The 25,532-nt window shown below is 45.9% G+C and overlaps 1 protein-coding gene across 3 annotated transcripts in view; it reads right to left on the bottom strand.

Moving 5' to 3' along the window:
- afap1 (actin filament associated protein 1) overlaps nt 1–25,532 on the bottom strand; it is a 330,702-nt gene that overhangs the window by 65,084 nt on the left and 240,086 nt on the right. For all 3 annotated transcript variants that reach the window (XM_085961916.1, XM_085961897.1, XM_085961906.1), the window contains exons 6-8: nt 21,450–21,629; nt 12,161–12,253; nt 7,191–7,278 (exon numbers count right to left, since the gene is read on the bottom strand). In XM_085961916.1, the coding sequence (XP_085818042.1) occupies nt 7,191–7,278; nt 12,161–12,253; nt 21,450–21,629 (361 nt within the window). The remainder of the gene's footprint in view (nt 1–7,190; nt 7,279–12,160; nt 12,254–21,449; nt 21,630–25,532) is intronic.

The raw sequence follows: 25,532 nt of genomic DNA, 5'->3' as shown, positions 1-25,532 counted from the left end.
AATGGAAAGAAAATAATGTGCATGGAAAATAAAAGAGATCCAAGGTCTCATTGAAAATAAATTGAAGCTATTGCAATAATGCTTGGTCGCAGTGAGTAAAGTAAATCATATGTTGGGATGTATTAAAAGGTCAATATTAAGCCAAAATAGTGAGGTAATCCTGCCACTTTATAAATCATTGGTGCAACTGCACTTAGAATACTGTGTACAGTTCTGGTTGCCACAGTACAAAAAGGATATTGCAGCAACTGAAGTATACAGAAGGGAGCAACCAGAGTGATTGCGGGTTGAAGGGATTGGACTATGAGGAGTGTTTATGTAAATTTGGCATGTTCTCACTGGAAAAGAGAAGGTTGAGAAGTGATGTGATTACTATTTTTAGGATTCTAAAAGGACTAGATAATGTAGACCATGAGAAGTGGATTCACCTTGTCCAGAACATTGGTCCCGATATTTACGGGGATGCAAGGAGGGAACGAGGCAGCGCAATAGTGGAGGAAACACGGAAATCCCGAGGATGCGGAGGTCCTGCTGAATTTAACGGCAGGACCTGATTACCATTTTTTTAAAATTTGTTTCCCACCTGGCAGCCGGCCAGATTGACAGGCTGACTGGCTGCCAGGCAGGAAAGCCATCGGCAGAAGGTCGCAGCTGGGGACCGTTGGGGTTGGTCCCGGCAATTGGGAGGGTGGGTTGAAGGGGGTTTTGGGGGGGGGGGGGGCGGCGGCGGGGGTCAGCAGATCGCAGGTTGGAGGGGGGGAGGCGGAGGAAGAGTCAGCCAATTGGGCCAGCGAGGAGCAGCCACGATTGGCAAAAGGTTCATTTAAATGGCCGGAGGGAGCACTCCTGCTCTTCCTGGCTCACAAGCAGTGCTCTAAAAAGCACTTACCTTCTGCAGCCAGCTGCTCCTATCTCCATTTAGCTGCCAGGTTTCCCAAGCCCCTGGAAACCCGGCTGGCAACTGTTACATTTAAATCAGGCTCCTAACTGCACTGTGGGAGCCTGATTTAAATATTATAATGATGAAGTGTCCCACCTCTCCAAAATGGGACACAAACACGATTCATAACCTGCCGCCATTTTGACGGGTCGGGGATGAGTTTCGTGATTTTTAATTTCCCCCTCCTCCCCGACCCTCTCCTGCGTGTCGTGGGTCGGGGGGGGGGGCATGAGGTTTAATATCAAACCCATTATTTCAGTGAGTGAGTGGTTCAGTGAGGATGGAATAGGCTCCCTAGGGAGATGGTGGAAGCAGATATTATTGATTCATTCAAATGCAAAGTAGATAGATTTCTTTCAGAAAGTAATACTTTGGGATACAGTAGATAAGTAATTTGAGACATGACATATGGCAAGCGTAGCATGCTTGGAGGAACAGGTTACTTTGGACCTATAGGGGGAAAAATTCAGTGGTTTGCGCCTCCCATTAGCACCTTAAGAGGGCGCCAATTGGGGCGTAAAGCAACTAGAGGCCGCTCGCGAAATTAACTAGACATTTTGCGGCGGCGCTAAACACTTCCGCCACGATCTCCTGCGCCAGCAGATTGTGACGTCATTCGAGTGCGCTATGCCCCGTTAGCGCCCCGGACCGGATATTGAGTGGCGCCCCCTGCCTTACCGCCTGCCGCTAGCAACGACAGGTTGAGGGGAGCGTTATGCTGTCAGAAAGGGACTAGGGGAGCGCTATTTAAAGGCGACCGCTTCCTGCCTTTTTTTGTCGGTGACATTTTTGCACCATGCAGTCTGAAAGAGAGAGAGAGACTTCTGGAAAGATTCAATGCTGTGTGAAGGAGTTTTGAGTACTGAGCAGCACTTTGCAGGTTTATTTTGATTTCCCCTTCCTTGCTTCGCCAGCACTCTGAGGTAGCGCCTCACTCCTCGGCGTTTGCGCCTTAAGACAGGTGTGAAGCGCCTGATTTAGCGCTCCAATCACCTCCAGGGGCGATAAAAGCCAAGTTTGCTGTCGGAGGCGAAAATTAACGCCAGGCGCTGAACTTTGCGCACGGCCGATAATGGCGCCCCAAATGGGGCGATACTGAATTTTTCCCCCATAGTTCCCAAAGCTCTCCATCACTGGGGGTTTCCCCGCCTCATGTCTGGGTCTGTTGTAGACTAATTGACAAAGATTGATTGCCATGATTAGTCAACAACACCAGGATGGTAGAAGATGAACTAGATGGACCTTGGTCTTTATTTGTCTAGCAATTCCAATGTTCCTATATGCATTTCTGATTAGTTGTTGGACAACAGTGAATTTACAAAATAAGAACAATTACTAATGTGGCAAATGGAGAAAGACAAGCTCAGTTATGGCTGATAATTTATTGTATGCTGTGCAAGTCATGTAGTCTTTCCAATGGACACTGTTGTTTTGGTGAGTATTTATGACCTGGTATCAGTCAGACAGCTGTATAACTTCACTCATTTTAGTTAACTCACAACTGAAATGGGAGGCAATCAGATTTTCCTGAACCTTCCATCCCCAGCTGAAAAGATGATTGAATCAGTAACAAGGGGCCAGAGAGTCAGGGTTATCATTAACGAACGAAGGGGGAAGTTAGAAGTTTATTTTATACAGAGGGGTAAAAATTGGGCAACTTAACGCCACCTGGTTGTGCTGAAATCCTGGACAAATGGCAGCTGCCACTCTATCGCCTGCCTCTAGCGCGGGACTCAGCGGCCGCCATTTTGGTGTTGGCCATAGTGCTGCTGTTAGCAGCGCTGGCCCTGGACATGCAAACCTGGAGAGCGTGAAGTCAGTCAGCGTCCAAAGCCAACTTAACGTCACGCTCTGCGAACTTCAACCTTTGGGCTGAGCTTAGGGCTGGGTCCTTAGCTCGCTCTGAAAAGCTAGCATGCAGCATACAGACTGAGATGCTGTCAGCACTTCTTAAAGGGACACACACATCCTTCAGGTAAGTTTGCATTTAAGCTTTGGGACTGCATTTTTTATATTTTATTGAAGTAGTGGCTTGGCGCAATACATGGTAAAAGTTTTTAAAGGGTGCAGGGAGTGCTGCTGGACACTTGCAAGGCCTCGGATGGTAAAAGGCAGCCTCTGAGGAGACAGAAAATTCTGCAAATACTCAACAGGTCAGGCAGCATCCGTGGACAGAGAAAGAGAGTTCACATCTCAGGTCGAGATGCCTGACCGGCTGAGTATTTGCAGAATTTGCAGAGTGAAGAGGAAGATGCAGAAAAGGAAGATGCAGAAGAGTAAGAAGCAGAAGGAAGGATGCAACCCAGACAGCCCCTTTCTGGTCGGGATATCCAGGATGGAATATTCTGCCTGCAGTACCAATGACCACAACCCCAATTCCCATTTCAACGTTTGTCCCACACCTTCCCTTCCCTCTGTTACTGACCATCACAGTGTTCTCTTGGCCACAATGCTGAAATAAAAGCCACCACAAAGCAAACTTTCCAATCCAACTTTATACTTCTATCCATCCAATATGACATCAAGAAATCAACTCATCACCCTTACGCATTCTCTTAGTGACTGTCTTGTGTGTGCCTTTGCCTATCCTGCTGATGTCATGCAGTGCTACCCCAGTGGCTGCAGCATGGCTGGTGGAAGGCTGCTGACTTTCAGTGGGGAAGACTGCAGACGGCCATGCAGGTCGACCTTGAGGAGCTGGTGGCTGGGCTGGGAGTGTCAAATCGAGTGACGGTGTTTCTTCTTCATCACTCTCCTCTCCCTCTTCTTGGTCAACCACTGGCTGGGCAGGCTGCATTTCTTGGGTGTGTGAAATGAGGGAGGCACAAGGGTGGAGTTGTGGTGAGGAGAGAGTGGGAAAACAAGAGGTGCATGCGAGAAGAAGGATAACGTATGAGGATACCGGCATCTTGTATCTTTTCAGTCCCGCCGCTGTTTCTATAGGGACAGGGTACTGAATTTGGATGATCAGCCATGATCTCATTGAATGGCGGAGCAGGCTCGAAGGGCCGAATGGCCTACTCCTGCTCCTATCTTCTATGTTTCTAAGGGCTCAGCTATGCCCCTGACAAGAATGGCCAGCACCAACTCCTCCAAGGGAGTGAGGTGAAGCTAGGAATAGGAGGTGTGCCTCATGTTTGGTACAGATTGTTGGTAGGTGAGTGATTTTGTGGGGTGGGGGGGGGGTGGTTAGGTGGGAAGAAGTTGTGCATTGAGAAGTGAGAGAGGCTGGTGGAGTTGGTAGGAGACAGCTTTTGAAGGTGAATTCACTGACCTTAACCACTGGTCTGAGGTCTTGAAGCTTCTTTGGGCACTGGAGCCAGGTGATAGGGGCAACACTGCTGGCAGTGATGGCCTCGGTGATCTGGTCCTACATCCTTCTTTCTGGAGGGCCTCCTGGCCCCTGTGGGTAGAGGACCTCTCTTGCAGTGTTGACCCCCTGCACAAAGCTGGAGTGCTGTGTGCAACACCCTGGGTGCCCCTTCCCTGGCTTGCTGAGCCATTTGTGTTAGTGCTGAAGCACGTTTCCCATTTTTTGAGGTGAGGAAGGGAATTCAGCTTTAAGAGCTGAAGACTTCCATTTGGGAATTCAATTTAACGTTAATTTTTTTCAGAAGGCAGTTGAGCTCTAAGGGTTAAAAACTGTCTATTTTAAAATTATTATTATTTTTTTTTTTTTTTAGAAGGCAGTTCCCCTTTAAGGGACCACACTGCTTTCTGAAATGAAAGCCTGGCTTTAAGAGAAGGCTGTTCTTGCTGCAATGACAGCACAGGCATAATGGACTGAATGGCTTCCTTCTGTGCTGTAAATTTTAGGGTTCTATTCAATGATGACAGCCACCATAGGGCAAATGCCAATGTTTAGATGACTTTGTCCCCTTAGCATCAGCTCTGGACTTCAAAGTGACAAGTCCACAGAGCCCTGGAACACACTGTAAGATGACCCAATTAATTAGCTCTTCCTCATGGAGAGGGTGCAGTGGAGATTTACTAGAATAGTACCAGGGATGAGGGATCAGTTAAGTGGAGAGACTAGAGAAGCTGGGATTGTTCTCCTTAGAACAGAGAGGGTTAAGGAAGACTTAATAGAGGTTTTCAAAACTATATGGGGTTTTGATCGAGTAAATAAGGAGAAACTGTTTCCACTGGCAGGAGGGTCAGTAACCAGAGGACACAGATTTAAGATAATTAGCAAAAGCGAAGAGAGGGGAGATGAGGAAATTTTTTTTACGTAGCGAGTTATGATGATTGGGAATGCACTGCCTGAAAGCGTGGTGGAAGCAGAGTCAATAATAACTTTTAAAAGAGAATTAGATATAGACTTGAAAAGGAAAAATTTACAGGGCTATGGAGAAAGAGCAAGGGAGTGGGACTAATTGGATAGCTCTTACAAAATCCAGCACAGGCACGATGGCCGAATGGCCTCCTTCTGTGCTGTATCATTCTGAGAGTTAAGAAGCTTAATTGGTAATTTTTCCCAACAGCTTTGGCAAACAAATTTCGGAATTTGGAAATATCGACTGGAATCTTGTAACCTCTGTCCCCATGGACAAATGCGCCAATCCATGGAGCATGGCAGTTACTGGGTGTTGTTCTGTCAAAAAAAATTCAGGTAAGTGGAATTTTGGCCACCCCCAACACTCTTTCATTGGAAAAAAAATACACTGCTAGAGATGATATGCTTTTAAGTTATGCTTCTATAAAAATATAAAGCTTGGTAGAATATTAGTCCGATGTTTTAATCTATAGTACAAGTAAAAAAAAAACCCTGCAAACATTGGAAATTTGAAAGAAAAACAGTAAGTGCTGGAAATACAGAACAGGTCAGTTAGCACTTGCAGAGGGAAAAGGCAGGTTAAAAGTTTGGACAGAAGCCACATTCAGAATTGAAAACTGAAAGACATACAAGCATTTCAGGAGCATTGGGGAAAAAAGGAAGAAAACAAGTTATTCCAGTTAGAGAGAGGAAGTTAATGGGGCTGAGCGACCTATAACCTGGTTATGAAGAAAAGCAGGGAGCTGATAACAGAAAAGATAATTTCAGTGAGGCAATGGAACAATTAAAAAAACCCACAAAAGAACATGCAATAAGTAAAATGGTGAAATATGTAATTTCAGGTCATTCAACCAGTCTGTAATGTCCAAATAATTGTGTTCGTGCTGGGAAATTTGGTTGACAGGATAACTGTGGGTAGGAGCCCTCCACCTGCAATGTATCCTGACTTCCCAGCCATCCATTATTTCCTGCTCATTCTTCTCCTCATCCTCCAGGAAACATAAATACAATAATGCCCCAACATGGACACCCACTGTGTAAGGGGTATAGCATCAGATGAGAATTGGACCCCTGAAGCACTCCTCAGAAACCGCTGCCCCCACACACTGAAGGCACAAAATGACGACCAGAACATTCCAAAATCTCTGCCACTCCAAAATACATTTATTTTCAACACTCAGAATACAACCTACCTGCCCCCTCAACTCACTACTGGTTTCAGGATGTGTAGCGCTCATTTCATATGAAAATGTAGACATGACTCTCGCCGATTATTAATGAGCAAAATGACACAAGGCATTCAAACGTCACTTTTGCGTCATTACCATGCAATCAGAATTTTGCTGCAAGGAATCCACCATTGCCCATGATGTCAGCGGAAAGGTGCGTCGTATGTGACTGGAAAAGAGGCTTGGCATAATGGGGCCCCACACACTTTTCCGCAGCTTAACACCCTGTAAAAAGGCACACACTGTTGCGCCGACAGTCAAAAGAGGAACATCGGGGTCATCATGTTTACTCCTGTAAAACAAGACAACTGATACGAGAGTGATTGTCTTCCCTGCTGCTGACCTGCACTACTGATGGCAGCTGTCTGTCATAATTGCTAAGCAATCTGCATCGCGAGAGGCCACTCATCCCCCTTTGACATGAGCCAGAGGATATGTATTTCAGCCAATAAAAAGGCACCGACAGAACTTCCGAAAATTAAGAGAGACATTTTAATCTTGTCACAATACCGCCATGCGATAAACTTCCCACAATTAAATATTAAAAAGTGTTTTGTGATTTGAAATAAGACAGATATCTGATTGATCACAGTATGAGTATTTGTGATATTCAGCAGTGTGATTTTATGCAATATGAAGAAAGAATACAAGGTGAAGAAAATAAAATTCAACATTGTAAAGTGACAGGGTAGCTTAACAGAGACATTGACAGTGCTTGAAATACAATTATGTACATTGGACTTACCATGGTCTTTACCATCTGTTGTTCCAACATGGGTACCATTCTCCAAATGTCCTTCACCATCTGAATTTGGCCTCTCTGAAGATAATTTCTGCAAGAGCAAATCAGACAAGATCAATCTCCTATTGCTGTTGACTCTCCACTGATTTTCTCCAACAAAACCTGTGGGGATGACTTCCTCTGGTGGCGACGCACAGCAACATTGTAAACAAATATGGGAAGATTTCTCCTGGTTGGTATTTCTAGCAAAATCCCTGGGGATTCTGGAAGGAGTTCAGCAGAACTCATCGGAAAATGGCAAAGACCCAGTTACTTCCATGATTTGTCAGCTGACCTCGTAAGGGGCAGCACCTCCGTCTGCCCCTTAGAGCCATTGAGATTAGGGGGTGGCCCCAGAGACAGAGCGGAGGGTGGGATCTCCCTACACCGGGAGTTCCCATTTATCTGACTCAGCCATGACCCGGCATAGGACTGGAGGCTAGTCATTGAGTGAGATGAGGTGTACAAGCCTCCAGGTGGACAGACATGGGCCCTACGTTGGAGGGAGAGGGGTCCAGGTGATTGGAGTGGCTAAGTCCTTCAGAGAAAGGTGAGGGTTTGTTTTTAAACATTTATTAGATTCCACACCACACCCACCCCCCCACCCAGAGACCAAAGGGGAGAGTCTGAGAGAGAGGAGCAATTTCCTCTCTCCCCATTGGCAGAAAGGAGCTGTATTTACCAGTGCCTGGGGCAGAGACACCAGAAAAGTGTCTGTAGTGGCCTGGGCACCTATGAGCCGCATGCAAATTAGATGCCTTCCTGGAAAGAAATAGTGCCACCTCAGCCCCCTTTACAAACATATTTTCTCCTCTTCCATGCCATGATCCAGGCCTGGATTCTCAGGTGGGTCCACACCCACCACTGAAGCACCAGGGTATGCCTGCTTCGGCTCAGCTTACTGGCTGTCAATGCTCCACTGGCTGGAATCCAGGACATGGGCATGGGAGTTCCATGTCCCTGGCCATACCCCCTTCACACCACAGACCATGTTTGGAGCAGCCGGAAGATCCGCTCTTCACAAGGCTCTGCCCGAGTGAAAGCCAAGGCCTAGCATAGCCGGATCCAGCCTAATGTAGCCTTCTGCTCCACTCCTGCTGGAGTTAAAGTGGGAGTGCACTGGAAAGGCTGTGGTTGATCAGCCTCCTGGTACCCAAGTCGATTACTTTCTGTCTACTTATATGCCAGCACAATTTGCAATCATGAGCATGAGGTAGAGTATGAATGATAAGAGTTTAGTTGGACATTATTACGGGATATTTTGATCTTACAGTTTGTTGAATCCCTGCAGTAATCTTTATAGTTTACTTTCTTGTGGCTCTTATTCTTTGCTGAAGGCGACGCCATTTGCTTGATTACAGTTCAACAGGCATTGGCAGCCCTTTGGCGGGAGCTATACATCACATGATCTGGAACAGAGGGCGCCAACAGGCTATTTGACCATGAGGGCATCAACATCAGATGCAATTCCATCCTCAACAAACATCCTATGCTGCAGATGAAAGGTCATCGACCTGAACCATTAATTCTGTTTCTCTCTCCACAGATGCTGCCTGACCTGCTGAGTATTTCCAGCATTTTCTGTTGTTATTTCAAATTTCCAGCATCCGCAGTATTTTGCTTTTGTATTTGGCTCAATAAACAACCATTCAGTTTCCAGCAGGGATCACTGGATAAGGATAGGATTAGGAACCTAACAGATTATTTTTTCCCATCCATAGTCCAGATACATGATGGGCAGGATTTTAACTCCGAGGCAGGGAGGGAGCAGAGGGGGTGCTGTATTGTGGTCGGAAAACTCGGGAGAACGGATTTCCTTCAGGCCCTGCCGAATTTAACGGCCAGGCCTGATTAACATTTTTTTTCCCTGTTTCCTGCCCACAGCCAGCCAGATTGAGAGGCTGGCTGGCTGTCAGGTGGGTAGGCCTGTGGCACAGAGAGTAAAGAGGGAGGGATTGGAGGCCAGGGGTCGGTAATTGGGGGCTGGAGATTGGAAGGCCAGGGTGGGTGGGTCTGGGTCCAGGGATCAGAGATTGGAAGTCGGGGGGGCGGGTCAGAGATTGGAAAGCTGGAGGCAGGGTTAGAGATCGGGGGCTGGGGGGGGTCGGAAGGCCAGAAATCGGGGGTTGGGGATTGGAAGGCCAGAGATCGGGAGCTGGAAGGCCTGAGGAGGGATCGGAGATCGGGGGCCTCGTCGGGGCGGGGTAGTCAGAGGCCCCGTGAGGGATGTCACGGAACCGGGGCGGGGGGGGGGGTGGGCGGGTGGGTGTCCGATCGCAGGGGGTTGGCGAGGAGGTACGCTGGATCCAGCAGGTAAGTGGAAAGTGTTCTACCTCCTGGATCCAGCAGTCCTCGCCTTCCTTTAGCTGCCAGGTTCCCCGAGGGCCGGGAAACCCAGCCGCCCAGAGTTAAATTTAAAATGGTGCTTCAAAATGAGGCATGCAACCTCATTATAATATTTAAAGTGCAAACCAACCTCCTAGGTTGCCTGCCCCCTGTCCCTCCTCCGTTAAAACCAGAAGTGGGCGAGTTAGGATTGGGATACAAATATCTAACACTTTAACCTTCCACCTGACCCAAACCTATCTGTTTTCTGGGGTTAAAATTCCCCCCATGGAGGCAAATTATAGCATCCTTATCATACTCTAGCTCAAATCAGCCAACTCAGCAAAAGCCAGGGATATTTTTTACCTAGGATCTTCCTGTATGGTTTAGGACCACACCACAGGTAGTGCATTTATCTACTAAGCTATCAGGGGAATCCCCCAGTGGTGCTGTCCAATCAGCAGCTTTCCCTTCAGGTTTGCATGAGAGTGCCCCCTTCTGATAAGTCACTTGAAATCAGGAACTGAACTCAGTATGTGGAGAATCACAGGAATCACAAGTACTGTTCACATTATCCACAAGAGATATGGATGAGGGGCACTGCATTCCTTTTAATGCATGCCTGACAAAAGCAAAACAAAATCAACAAGTTAAAAGGAGTTACAAACCTACAAAACGAAGGGCAGGAAAAGGCCCCCCATCCATCACGCCTCCCTGATCCAGACATGCTGCAGCCACACACACACCATTGACCCACCCCTCTAATCATGCAATCTCCTGGGAGAGACAAAATAAAGGATAAAACCGAAGGTCAATTTAGGAAAATGCTGGAAAGTTCCTCTGACTCCCTTAAGCAAAACTCCAGGGGACTGCTGTAACCCATAAATCCTTCCAATCCCAGCTAACCACAACATACCCTTTGTAATTGGAAGTGGCCTCCTCTCTCAGGGACTTGTCCAACTGCCTTCTGAAGGGCATTGATATTCACCACGTGCTTCAGTAATCTGTTCACTGGGGCAATGACCTGCATGATTTCAATGAATGGAGGGAAATTCTGGCAGCTTTAGAAACAGGTGTGGTCACCTCCCCACCAGGTTTTCCTCTCTGGGCTCGCCCAGGTCATGAGTAACTTTCAGGTGGTAAAGACAAAAATCTACCCCAATGAAGAGCAATGGTCCCAACACGGAGCCCTGTGGGACTCCACTCATGGCTATCCCCATATCGATCTACTCCCAATGGTAACCCTCTGTTTATGAGCGTGCAACCAGTTACCTATCCACTAAAATATCTGATGCCATATGATGTAATCTTTTCCAACTGCTGTGCATGCAACATTGTATTGAAGGCTTTCTGGAAAGCAAGATATGTAACATCTACTGGATTGTCATCATCCATTCATTTATTACATAGTATTTACAGCACAGAAACAGACCATTGGCCCAACAGGTCTGTGCTGGTGTTTATGCTGCACACGGGCCTCCTCCCACCCTTTTTCATCTAACCCCATCAACATATCCCTCTATTCCTTTCTCCCTCATGCATTTATCTAGCTCCCCCTTAAATCTACTCTACTACACCTGTCCACAATCATGTTTTCTTGTATTTCTAATAGTGGCTTTAGTTATCCTTAAGCCGTTTATTATACCAGTCCCTATTCTCTTGACAATTATTTGCTTTATACCTTGTTAGTGTCTGGTTTTTTAGGTTAATTTCCCTACGGACCTGTGGGATAAATGAAGACTGAAATGTGCTTAACTTATTTTTTCCAGACTTCTCAGTCAGATGGCTTAACACTTCCTTAGACTATGTACAATTAAAATACAACTAGGCCTTTTGTCTGGAATGTGCATAATTTGTTTGCTTTCCCACACTTCTCAAGACAAATCAAAATCTGAGCCAACCCAAACCGTGACTAACATGTATAGCACTTATAAAGGGATGATGGAGATAAGAAACAGAGCTTAGAGAAAGAAATACAGAAAGGGAAAGACCGACATAGATAGAAACAAAGAACCACAAAAGAGTTAAAATAATGGACAAAAAAAAATATGCATACACAGGAGAAACTGAAAGGAAGAAAAAAAGAGAGAAAGTAGATTTTGTTCTCAAAATGGCGGTTGGATGAAACTGCGGCCATTTTATTCACAGGCTACCAGATTGCTGCTCTGGAAAGCAGAAGGAAGAGGTGTTGGAAGCTGAGGCTGATTTTTCAGCAGGGCTCCATCCACGCCCAGCATGGCGCATCACTAGGTGGGTGCTCAGATCAGAGAATCGAGCCTCAATGTTATAGCCCTAGCTCTAATCTGCGCAGCTAGCTTGCAAGGCTTTGTGCGGGGTGTAAAGCCCTGCTGAATTCACCCTCATATTTCCACATCTAGCCTCGGAAAGGACATGATTTTTTTTGCTAATTAGCGCTTATTCCTTTAATTAACAAAATAAAAGAAAGATTACTCGTCATTTGGATTTCAAATCTATGAAAGCAATACAAAATTGACAGCAGATTAATGGGGATAGCGGATTAAATAAGTACTTTCGGATATCCCTCTAAGGCTATGTATAAAATGTAGCTAAGCCTGGAAAGTAGTATTAGGAAATCTGTATCTCATTACCTTTTCCAGTTCTGCCTTGTTCACAGGAAAAATTGTCATGGATCCATCTGTTTCAGTGGTTACATTGCAAAGTACAACAACATCTTTTATCACCTAAAAATAAAAACACACGAAGAAGAAATATCTTTTAAAAATTGAAATACACAAGTTGCATCATAGTCGTAAATTCATAGTGTTCAATGTTCTGATATGAAATTAAGTAATGCCATTTTTTAATTGACGATTTTAGCTTCTAGTATTAAGGATAAAAATCACCCCCACTTGAAAGATTTTTGCGATACGATCCACATGAACAAATAGAGGGTGTACTCCTTAATACATTTCCTGATCGTGGTTTGTTTCAGAACAAAACTGCTGAAAAGGCAACAGTTCCATTGTTACCATAACCTTCTGAAGCTGCCTACAGTCCATTCAACTTTGGGCCATTTCAACACAAACACGTCCTAAAGATCGAGTGACTTACAGGGCAGTTATAAATAGCTTTATTATTTTTATAACTTTTTCAGTTTGGTAGAGGGAAGGGGCGTTTGCCCCAATTTGTCAATCAATGTTTTCTTTAAAAATATCATTGAGTAGCTGTTTTCTTTTCAGCATTTTAAATCACGTTTCAGCAAGTGATTTTTGGCACAGCTTTACCTTAACGGAAGTTGCAGGTTAATTTGTGGAAAATCATTTGGCAGCTTTAATGGTCACTATTCAAACACATGCTTAACATCTGACTGCAGCATTCAGAAAGTACCATAATACTTATTTCAAGCAATATTAAACCACTGTGGAGCATGTTTTAGATTTAAACATCTGATAATCAAAGTGGTGACTGGCACTTACTTTGCTGTCATTGAATTTGTGAAATATGAATTTGATAGCAATGGCAGGAAATCCTCCAATCGTAGTGCACCTGTAGTAACAGTGGTTTCACAATTACCTACATTGCCTGCTAATTGATAGAAATGTCAACAGTTTTGTTCAACCAGCGTTAGAATGTGTAGAGCAAGCCTCGTTCTTCTGGCTGGCTGCCAAATTTGAAGAGCCCAATTTATAGACTGGGACAGAGTTGCAATGTTTGATGCCATTCTCGGGAGGGGTAAATGAAACAATCTTTTGGTGCTATAGTGCAGCAGAGAAAACAAGTGAAAAACATCAGAGTTTCATGCAAGGCTGACCTGGCAGGAAGTACGAAATAAGATTCAGGATTTAAAGAAGATCACAGAGGTAGGATTACAATGTTAGTATATGTTATCACCAAAATACAGATTATGGACATAATCTATATATAGGGGTGTGAAACCGACTCGTTGTTAATGATTCCAACGAACTAATGAATTCCAAACTGCCACAGGTCTCTTTCTCAACATCAACATGATGGATATATATGGAAGCTAAGTTAATAACTCTTACAGACTCTGAAAATGACATTCAAATGGACAATTCATTCTTTAATCCCTACTGTTCTTATTTTTATAGCAAGTTGCACCTCATAGGAAGGCAAGGACTGCAAAGTAGTGAAGTCCCCCAAGAAAAACAACAGTGACTCTTTATAAGAGGAGACTGTCAGCATGGATAGGGAGGGAGGCTCTCAAAGACACTGGGCCTGATGAGATTGGAGAGGAACTCAAACAAGTGTGAAGATCAATAGTGTAATTTTATGACTGTGCTCCTGGCAGGCAGCCTAGCGCCCCGGGACTGCAGCTGATTTTCTGGCTTCAACTAGTTTATAGACTGGGACAGTGATGCAGTGTTTGATCGTGTTCTTTTTGGTGCCATAGTGGAGTAGAGACAACAAGTGAAAAACATTCATCATGGTGAACGCCCGAAGTTTATTATTTATTAGTTTTAAATGGTTGGAAAATCGTGTGCAATATGTACACACATTTTTGATCTGTGCTCCTGGCAGGCGAGGCACCCCGCCAGGACTGTGAAGTGGGAAAGTTAGCCCTCAACTGTTGTGTACCATATTAACCATATATTCTAAGATATATGCTCCATATATTAAATGACAGGGTCCATCTGACTAATTGTACACAATGCTTAATAGTTTAAATACATTGTAATACATAGAAGTTACAACATGGAAAGAGGCCAATTGACCCAATCATTTCATATCAGTGTTTATCCTCCACCCGAGTGAATAGTCCTAATCACGTTTACCCACCCTGTTCCCATATCCCTTCAACTCCTTTTCCTTCATCCATCTATCCAACCTTCAATTTCGACATATTTTCCGCTTCAACCTTAACCCTGGAAATAAATTCTACAGCCTCAAAACTCTGTGTAAAGAAGTTTCTTCTGCTCTCTTTTCTGAAACCCTTTTAATGTACTGTAATATTGTATCGATATCCCCTCATTCTAGACCCCTCAATGACTAGAAACTGTCTGCTTCTATCTACCCTATCAAATCATTTCATAATTTTAAACACTTCTACCATAATTGCCCTGTAATCTGCGTTGTTCTAATGAAAAAAGATAATTTTTTTCAAGTCTTTCTTTGTATTTGTATTTCCTCACACCAGGCAGCATTCTAGTCAATCTGTATTGTACCACCTCTAAAGCCTCAATACAAGTGTCAGCCATGGCTCATGAGAACATGAGAAATAGGAGCAAGTGTAGGCCATTCGGCCCCTCAAGCCTGCTTCACCATTCAATAAGATCATGACTGATCTTCGACCTCAACTCCACTTTCCCGCCCGATCCCCATATCCCTTGATTCCCAAAAATATATCGATCTCAGTCTTGAATGAACTCAACGACTGAGCATCCACAGCCCTCTGGGATAGAGAATTCCAAAGGTTCACAATCGTCTGAGTGAAGAAATCTCTCATCTCAGTCCCAAATGGCCGACCCCTTATCATGAGACTTTGGCTCCTGGTTTTAGACTCTCCAGCCGGGGAAAACAACCTCTCACCATCTACCCTGTCAAGCCCTCTCAGAATTTTATATGTTTCAATGAGATCGCCTCTCATTTTTCTAAACTCCAGAGAGTATAGGCCCAATCTACTCAATTGCTCCTCATAGGACAACCCTCTCATCCCAGGAATCAGTCTAGTGAAGGTCTCCTGCTCTCGCCCCTGGTCACCTGCTCAGTTGGTAGCACTCTTGCCTCTCGGTCAGAAGGTTGTGGATTCAAGTCCCACTCCAGAGACTTGAGCACAAGAATCTAGGTTGACACTCCACTGTTGGTGGACATAAAAGATCCCATGGCACTATTTTGAAGAAAAGCAGGGGAGTTATCCCTGGTGTCCTGGCCAATATTTATCCCTCAATCAACATCACTAAAACAGATTATCACATTGCTACTTGTGGGAGCTTGCTGTGCGCAAATTGGCTGTCACGTTTCCTACATTACAACAGTGACTACACTTCAAAAAAGTACTTCATTGGCTGTAAAGTGCTTTGGGACGTCTGGTGGTCATGAAAGGTGCTATATAAATGCAAGTCTTTCTTTTCTTCTTCTGAAAGTGCAGAGCCCAATGCTGCACACAATATACTATCTGAGGTCTTAAGGTTTTATATAGGCTCATCATTAACTCTTGGCTTTTATATTCATATACCTTGTGCTAAAACCTAGAATTCTATTGTTAGGGTCAAGGCCTTCAAGTAAAAAATTTAATAAAGGCATTAAAAAACAAAAAAGACAATTTGATCATTCTACTGTAAAATATGTAAATTTTTAATTTTTAAAAATGTGGTTGACACTCTTAGTTTGAACAATAGAAACCTCACTGAAAAGAAAATGGTGGATCAAAAAAAATTCAGAAAGTATTCGGAGTGATTTGTGGGAATTTGGTAGCCAGATTGTGCAGCCACAGGTGAGATACTATCATTGTAAAATAGCAGTTGTTATATAACACCTTTAACATTGAAAAGACCTATTACAGTGTAACCTATCACAGGAGCAACAGGTACATTAGGCACTTTTAACAAGTTTTCAGTGAAACACTGCACCACCCCCACCCCACAATATACATGTGGCAATCTCCTGTGTTATTGCACACGAAGAATGAAGACCAAGTGTAGTCTTCAGTTGAAGAGGTTTAAGGTGGCGGATAATTGAAAATCAGGGTGTGCAGTTGTAATTCAGTGGCTATTTTAAATTCATGCCTTTTGTCCTTACTTTAATGTAATAGTTGATTTGATATTATCCTGTTAATCTGATGTCACAGATAAAAATGATTATTTTCACCACCATGGTCAATTCTGTCTGCAACTTTGGAAGCGGCTTAGTGAGTTGGAGTGAATTGTGAGGCATAACATTACCTTCAGCAATGGTGGTCAGTGTGAAAGGAATGGGTTGGTCATTGTAGGGATGTTTTATGGTGTTGCTGTGAGGTGGTGGGAACCTGGCGCAGCGTGTGGCAGCCATATGGGTGTAATGCCTGAAGTTAAGTAAATCTGACCATGATGAGGCCATCCCTGGCCTCCCAGGCAGCAATGTGCTCGGTTACTGGTGGCATATGGATCTCAGGTTCCTCCTGATCCTCTCTCATCTTCCAGCTGATGGTCCTCCTCTGAAGAGGCTGTGCGTTCATGCAGCACTAATTCTCGCTGCCGCGCTATGTTGTGCAGGGCGCAGCAAACCACAACGATTCTGGAGACCCTGGCTGGTGCATACAGAAGGGCTCCTCCAGATCTGTCAAGACATCTGAAGCACAATTTGAGCATGCCTATTGTCTGCTCTATGACACATCTGGTGGCAATGTGGTTTTCATTATATCTCTCCTGGGCCTCAGTACTTGGGTGTCATGAGCCACGTCTTCAGGACATAGCCCTTGTCTCCAAGCAGCCATTGGGAAAGTCTATTTGGAGGAGTGAAGAGCTGAGGGGGGGTGGACTGGTGCAGGACGAAAGAGTCATGGCAGCTGCCAGGTAATTTTGGCGCACACATGCATGATGATCTTCTTATGGTTGCAGACGAGCTGCACACTGAGGGAGTGGAAGCCCTTGCAGTTGATAAACACTCCTGGGGGATGATGAGGTGCCCTGGTGGCCACATGTGTGCAGTTGATGATGCCCTGCACCCATGGGAAGCCAGCCAGAATGGCAAAGCCGAGCACCCGCTCAGTAACACTGGCTTCATCAGTGGCAAAGTTGATATAATTGGCTGACTTGTCAAAGAGGGCATCGGTAACCTATGTGATGCATCTGTAGGCGGCCGACTGCGAGATGCCAAAAATGTCTGCTGCAGATCCCTGGAAGGAGCCTGAGGCGAAGAAGTTGAGGGCGTTGGTGAGACAGCCACTGGTAAGGGGTGTCCACCAGGTCCTCTGAGCTGAAGGTCTTGCTCCAGCAATGTGCAAATGTCTGACGACCTGGCGCGATAGCCTGAGCCACCTTTGGCACTGTGCTCAGTCATGTTGAGGAAGCTCATCCTCTGCCTGTATACTCTGTGTTGGGGGTATCGCCTCCAGTGCGTTGCAGCCCTGCGCTGATGCCCTCTGTCCTGTGCAGCATCAGGTGGTTGAGAAGGTTGGTGTTGTTGTTGGTGCTGCTGGTGTGCCTGGTGTTGGGGCTCATCATGGTCCAATTCTGCGGACCAAGGTGAGACAGTATAAACGGTACCCATGCTTATGTAATAGATGGCAGGTAAAGTAGAGATGACAGAGCAATCTGTCAATGGTGTGATCGGTTCTACCAATGAGGTTACAGTGGATCCCGACTTTGCTGAAAACATTTGACAACTCTAGAAAGCTAAATCTGTGCCGACAAGGCATTCAGCAACAGCATCTGCCTTAGGAATGTAACCAGGTGTCAGCTGGGAGTATTTATTGTGCTATCCATGCTGTGCACTAATGAGTTGCATCAAAGGCCACTGAACTCCCACCTCAGGTTCACAGACATGGTTCCCGAGCTGCGTGATTCCCATGGTTATCCAGTGAAATTGGCACGGTAGGGTTAAAAAGATGCTTAAGGGTCGGACAAGTACCTAATAATCATCTAAATTAACTCGGCCGCCTCTGCCGTTCGGGTCGCTGACACACTAGCAAACGCACCCGAGGGAAAGGCCTCCAATCCCGCCTGCATGGACGCCAGAAAATTCTGGCCACTAACTCTGTTTCTCTCTCCAAGAATGCTGGCTGACCTGCTGAGTAATTCCAGCATTTCTGTTTTTATTCCAGCATGCGCAGTATTTTGCTTTTGTAAAGAGGTAGTAGAATTGGTTAACAAAAGTTTGGTCAAAGAGGTGGGTTTTTAAGGAGAGTCTTAAAAGAGGAGAAGGAGGTAGAGAGGTGGAAGGGCTGAGGCAGGGATTTCTACAGCGTGAGGCTTTGGTGACTGAAGGCACCATTGTCACTGGTGAGGCAAAGGGAGCAGGGTTGTGTAAAAGGCCAGAGTTGGAGGAATGGAAAATTCATGGCGGGGGCAAGAGTGGATGGGTGTAAGGCTGAAGGAGGTTATAGAGTTAGGGAGGGGAAAGGCCATGAAGGGATATAAACACAAGGTTGAGAATTTATAATTGGAGGTATTGGGGGACTGCGAGCCAATGTAGGTCAGCAAGGACAGGGGTGATAGGTAAACAGAACTTGGAGTGCGATAGGATACAAGTAGCAGAGTTTTGGCTGAGCTGAAGTTTGCGGAGAATGGAGGATAGGAGGCTGGCCAGAACAGCATTGGAAATAGAAACAAAGTGGATAGCAACAAGGTGAATCACCTATTCTTCATGGGGACAGATTACCCAAGTGTCACAGTTTGGACACCCCAGCTCTGTGTTTTCATGCCAAAAATGGACATAAAGGGCTAGAAATTTGGCTCATTAACGCCAGCCATTAGCATGCCGTGGCGTGGTCCTGACCGCCATCGTGCAGCCCGGCACCACATCTTGGCGCCGGGCTGCTGCCATGGCACCACGCCACCCTGGTGGTCTAGTGTGGGCCATCTCAGAATGCGCAGCAGCCCTCCCCTTTAACTGTCGATTGTGCACCGACATTGCCTCGGTTACCACCCCACCAGGAAATGGAGCACCCGAGATTGCGCTCCACTTCCTGTGCGGGGCAGTCAGCTGAATTTAGCGGCCGGGACGGGACTTCCTCGCCAGACGTTAAATGTCCGGCCTTAACTCAGTTACCGCCCCCAAACGGAGCGTAACCGAATTTTATGCCCAAAGTCTTGCTCATGCACATGGGAGCATTGTGAATCTGACCGTCACAAATGATATGAGGAAGCAACACAAGATTTAAAAAATCACATAATGGAATAACACACTGCTCTGAAAGGGAAAAATATGGACCATGCTGACTTTGGATCATTTCCCCTGGAATGCTGAGGAGATTGAATGAAGAATACTGTTTTGTTTAAGGACTGCAATACATTTGCTTCAACACCCTGACTTTAGCAGTAAAACAGCAGCTGCAGCACAGACTGTGAAAACAGTACAGTCCAGAGAGCAAAGAGAGCTGCATCTCTTAGAAAACACTATCCCAGTCCAGTTTGTATTTTAGGTCCGATAACAAACCATATTCGAACTCGACATAAGAGCTTCCCACACAACCTTTTAATTACAACAAAGGCAGCCACGGTCAGGATGGTTTTGTGAAGAAAAATACCCTGTATGTCTGTGGTAATAGTGTACCTCATCATTTCCTGCCACAACCCTGATGTCTTCTAGTGCCAACCACCAGCAATTATTGGCTTTCTGCAATGAGTGAAGAAATCCAATCTACCCCATCAGGCATTTTGTTCGGACTGCTGAACTCATTTTACACAGCAACCCTGCACTTTTTGAAGCATAGTGCTTGTTCTCACCAACTCTGTCTCCAGGATTTCAATATGGAGTGCTACATACATTCAATTATAGAATGGCTTGATAACCAACTATCATTAAAAACTATTATGAAGAGAGATAGAACAATGATGGCCCAATGGATTGCACCTGAATCTTCGTTGGACACAGACCGGCACTCATCATCCCCTTATTTTAAGTGGGTTTCTTGTCCATGCAGAAGTATAACTGTAAGTGGAGGAGGATGGGGGAAAGGGGTTCAAACCAGGCAAGCTGCCTGGACCCCCCCAAAATTGTATTTTTTTAAAGATATCTTGATCAGCCGCCTTACACAGGAGTGGACAGGCTCTATTTTACAGAGCATGGGGCAGATGAGCACAGGAAAGGCACCCACAGTGTCACTTGCAAACACCAGCCTCATGCAAAGTAGGTGGACTCCCCATTGACCCTGCAAACTCCAGCAAGGTCAGTGGAAGGACACCCCACACCCGTAATTGCCATGTAACCACCAGGATTGCATACTATGGATTTTCGGGGCCATTGTCTTTTCCATCCTGGAATAACAGGAAAAAGTATAATTCATGGAAATCCTATTAGTGACAGGAAATTATGGGGAAGCAGTAATGTAAATCAACACGTCAGCGATAGGAATGACCAACATCCTTTCTTACTAGTACAGCAGGAGGCTATTCGGCCCATCGAGTCTGCACCGGCTCTTTTGGAAAGCAATCCAATTAGTCCCACTACCCTGTTCTTTCCCTATATCCTTGCAATTGTTTTCTCCTTCAAGTATTTATCCAACCCCTTTTGAAAGCTACTTTTGAATCTCTTTCCTCCACCCTATCAGGCAGTGCATTCCAAATCCTAATCACTCGTTGGACGCAACCTCAATGGAACGCAGACTGACTAGAATCTGGTCTCTTTTCAGCCCAATGTCAAACTCTCATTCGGATGAAGCATCATCACTTACCTGGCAACAGACTCCTATCCACACTGAGACAGGTGAACAAGCCGGTTTGCTATCCATAATGTTTGTGGTTAAAAACAAAACCGAAAGAAAAACCCAGAGTTATGTCTTTTAAAAATATTCACTACAGCATGTGCTATACTTGCACTCTCTCAATCCCCATGCAACAAAACACAAATGCCCTGAATTTCCACAGGGGTTGTGTCCTTATCTCCTGCTGTAACTTCGGGGCAGGAGATTGGAAGATTTGCCCGCCCCAGAAACAGCTGTTTATACTGCTTCTACAAGGGCTATGCTGATCGTGCGCCAAAGTTACGGCAAAGGACTAGGAGAACCACCATGGAAATATAGGCCAATGAATTGAACAGGAAACATCTTAAGTAGAAAAAAGGGACTTAATAATTATTAATTTTCCTTTCATGTTGTCACCTGTGCCATGTAGATCAGTAACTGAACATTGAGCAAGCATATGCTGTCAAAACTGCATGTATAGGAGACAAAATTTGAAAAAAGGCCATTTGGCCTTCTGTGTCCGAGAAAGAATTTTAATTGAATTGCCCTGAATAAAGGACTAAAAGATAATTACCTTCACAAACAAACATTCCTACCTTCAGCCACTCCTCTGCTTGTTCTTTGCTTTGCACAGCCAGTACCAATATGTCTGCTCCTTGTTGGGTGATTCGTAGTTCATGTTTTTTCCTTTTGCTGTCTTTAGGAACATAGGACACATTGTGGGCCATCAGCAATAACTCCATCTGAGGTTGATGATCCTTGGAACTTTTGTAGCACTAAAACCAAAGGTTAAATCCTGAGCTCATTATTAACTTCTGTACAATATTTTCAGAGTACCGTGCCCTATTGCGTGGAGGTACATCAAGTTTAGTTTCTGCAGAATTACTTGCAACCACTTTTAAAATAGAACAACAGCACGGTATTTTAAAAGACATTTGTGTTATAGAAGAAACTTGCCTGCCTTTACTGGACAAGTTTGTCAATTCTCTATTGAGCCAGAAGGTGGAGCATGGTGTGCCAAGGAAGGGCTTTGCCCGTGGTGGGGGTGGGGGCGGGGAGGGGAGGGGTTGTGGAGAGGTGGGAGAGCATATGATTATCAGAATCAATACTACCCTGCAGAAGTGCAGCTTCTTAGTGAGTCACATAATGGAACTAACAATTGTCAATGTGAGGCCCAGATCAGATCTCCTTTGGAGAAAGTGCAGCCTTGGGGACAGTGGTGAGAGGTCCTAAAAAAAGAGAACTATTTATTTCAGTTAAGGGAGGATGAAATAGTCTTCCCAGACAATGGAGTGGGTAAATGCACCATGTGCTGCAGTGTTAAGCCACATAGGTCAGAAGCTTCCAGATCTGCACTGAATTAGCATGGGAAGCAGTCGAGGTTCCACAATTTACTTCAGTGCCCTTGGGTTAGGGAGGAAATCTCAGCCATAGTTTCTACTCCTGATTGCTATTCAGTGACCCTTACCTGGAAGGTATGGGTAGGAGGAATCAGGGATGACAGGATACTGTTAACAAGCCTGCCAACATTCACTGAATAGGCTTGCACATGCAGGCTAGCCACTCGTGTGAGGTGCTCAATGGTTACCAGCACCCCGGAACTACATCACGGCAGGAGTGATTGGGCTGATTTTGGTTGCCCAATGCAAAAGAAACGGCTGCCCAGAAGAGTCGGTGGGTGACCTGTCCCATTTCTAGGTCACCTCTCATTTTCTTGAGTTAAGCGAGCTGCCAGCTTGAAATGTGCTTATTATATGCAGCTCATCGATTAGGGGGCTATCAGGTACCTGCAGAAACTTAAAAGAGAGGTAATTTTTGGTGGCCAAAGCAGGGAAGGAACACAGTGTGGCAAAAAAGAGTTCCAGCACTGCCCCAAGTTTTCAGATTCAGCCATGGGGATACGGGTGGAGTAAGCTCATCATCAGATGGACATCCTCTTCCCCCCGAATGGTTGGTGGGCTCCAAGGAGATTTTGTAAATGGGCATGGCAAGAGGTGGCACAGCCTAGGAATGTGAGCAGTATTTACACCTGGCCCTGGTTGTAGTGCAGAAAGAAATTTAATAATTTCACCTGGAACGTAAAGTTAAGACTTCCTACCACATTCTTCCTGCTTAGCCTCACATAACCATACCAACACCTCTCCACCATCATTTCCTTCTCTGCTTCCCATGGTTATCCATAAGTCAACAGGGAAGACTTCATTGTTTCTCCTTTCTGCTTTCATTCACACCCCTAAAAGCTACTCCTGCCCTTCCTTATTGTACTGTTCCCTAAAGCTATTTTCCTCTTCTCCTTAGAAAAGTGTTGAATATTTTCCTGTATCTTAGGAATGATACCATTAGCTTCAGCCAAATTGCTCAACATGGACGGGCCAGTGGTTTTAACCAGAGTCAATAGAAAACCAATGTTGTCTACCAGGGCTAGTTTTGGTGTCAAAACAAATGTTGAATGAGACATTGCCTCAGTAGCCTATACAAATTCTGCCATGGGGTCAGAAAGACCTTTCATGGGTAAGACTATTGTCCTTTAGTGAAGGAAACCTGCCATTCCTACCTGGCCTGGCCTTTATGTGACTCCAGTCCCACACCAGCGTGGCTGACCCTGTGAAGTGGCCTAGCAAGCCACTCAGTTGTTAAAAAATGCTACAAAAAAATAACAAGAACAAAACCGGACAGACCACTCACCTGCGGACTAGGCACTGAATCAGGACACAATGAGGACTCACCTAACCCAGTCGACCCTGCAAAGTCCTCCTCAATAACAACTGGGGAATGGTGCCAAAGTTGGGAGAGCTTTCCCACAGACAATTCAAGTAACAGCCTGACATAGTCATACTCACAGAATCATACCTATCAGCTAACATCCCAGACTCCTCTATCACTATCCCTGGGTATGACCTGTCCCACTGGCAGGACAGGCCCGCCAGAGGTGGGGGGGCACTGTGGTACACAGTCGGAGTGGAATGGCCCCGAGAGTCTTCAACATTGGCTCTGGAGTCCAAGGAGTCTCATTGCTTCAGGTCAAACATGGACAAGGAAACCTCCTGCTGATTACCACCTACCGCCCTCCCTCAGCTGATGGATCAGTACTCCTTTACGTTGAACACCACTTGGAGGATGCACGGAGTGTAGCAATGACACAGAATGTACTCAATGTCCATCACCAAGAGTGGCTTGGTATGACCACCGCAGTCTGGGCTGGCCGATTGCTGAAGATGTAGCTGCCAGACTAGGCTTGCGGAAAGGGAACCAACACAAGAGAATAACCTACTTGATCTCATCCTCACCAATCTACCTGTCACAGATACGTCTGTAAATGACAACATTGGTAGGAAAAAACATTGCACAGTCCTTTTAGGAATTAAGGCCTAGAAATTCAGTATAGCCACGTTTGGGGCGCTACAGCCGGGCGGCCGCTAAAGTTTGCGCCCGGCGCAACTTCGCGCCACCTTCGCCGATATTCAGTGGCATCGCCCCAAGAGGTTGCTGCTGCGCTAAAGCAGGCGATGCACGACTATCATTAGGCGCTAAGCCGGCGATCCGGGGCGCTAACACCGAGGACGGGCGCAGCGCAGCGCAGGTGCGGCGAGTTGCTCAATGAAGGCAGACACGCTGGCGCCGGTCAGCTCTTAAAGGGGAAGGGTCGACTTGTTTGGCTGCCATGCCCTGCACACTGCAGCCCTGAAGCAAGGCCTGACCATTGCTGGTTCATCAGTTCTACGCCCTCAACCATGGGGAAGCCCGCTATTCTTCCAAAGCCGATTGCACGCTCTTGCTGCTTGTCCAGAGTCATGGGGAAGGAGATGTACTGACGTCTCCTTCTGAAAAGGGCATTGTTCACCTGGCGGATGCAGCAATGTACCGCGAACTGGGAGATGTTGGCAATGTCCCCAGTAGCGGATTGGAAGGAGCCAGTGGCATCGAAGTTGAGAGCCACCGTCACCTTCACTGCCACTGACAGAGACGTCCTGCTCCTCAGCTGTGGCTGCAGATCTCTGCGAAGCAGGTGGCAGATCTCAGTGACCACCTCCCTTCTGAATCGCAGCCTCTGAACGCACTGCTCCTCAGACATGTTCAGATATGAGAACTGCTGACGGTATACCCTGGGTGGGTAAGGCCTCCTGTACCGACGCCTGTTGGCCAATCTCCGTCTGGCCATGACTGGCACTCGCTCACGGCGTCTCTGATCCCTTTGAATGCAATGCAGAAAGCCAACGTTTCCACCCATTGCAGCCCCCATTATATGTGGCGACTCAAGGCTGTGGCACTGAAAGTGAAATCCAAGTGCAAAGCTCTGGCCTGAAGCCACAAGTACCTCTGCAAGCGCTGAGTCAAAGCAGAAAGCTCTCTGCCTTTGTCTCTCTCCAAATATCTCTCTCTCACACAGAGGGATTGGCACAAAATGGCTGCCACTTATACTGCAGGAGGAGTCCCCTTTAAATAGCGCCCCCCGCGCCCCGCAGCGACTGGGAACCGTTCCCCTCTACCAGTCGCTGGGGGCGCCAGGCGCAAAGAAGGGCGGCGCCACTGAAGTTCCGGTTTGGGGCGCACAAAGGGCGTTGCACGATGAAATGACGTCAGGATCTGCGCGCGCAAAGACTTTGCGCCGACGCTAAATCTCTAGTGAAGTTGGGGAGAGGCGCAGATCGCGCTGCGCCCGGCCGCTAGCCGCCTAGCGC

The sequence above is a fragment of the Somniosus microcephalus genome, chromosome 2, assembly GCF_052327205.1.
Source record: "Somniosus microcephalus isolate GS21.2 chromosome 2, FLI_Smic_1.0, whole genome shotgun sequence".
Lineage (NCBI taxonomy): Eukaryota > Metazoa > Chordata > Chondrichthyes > Squaliformes > Somniosidae > Somniosus > Somniosus microcephalus.
This window is presented reverse-complemented; position numbering and strand designations above follow the sequence as displayed.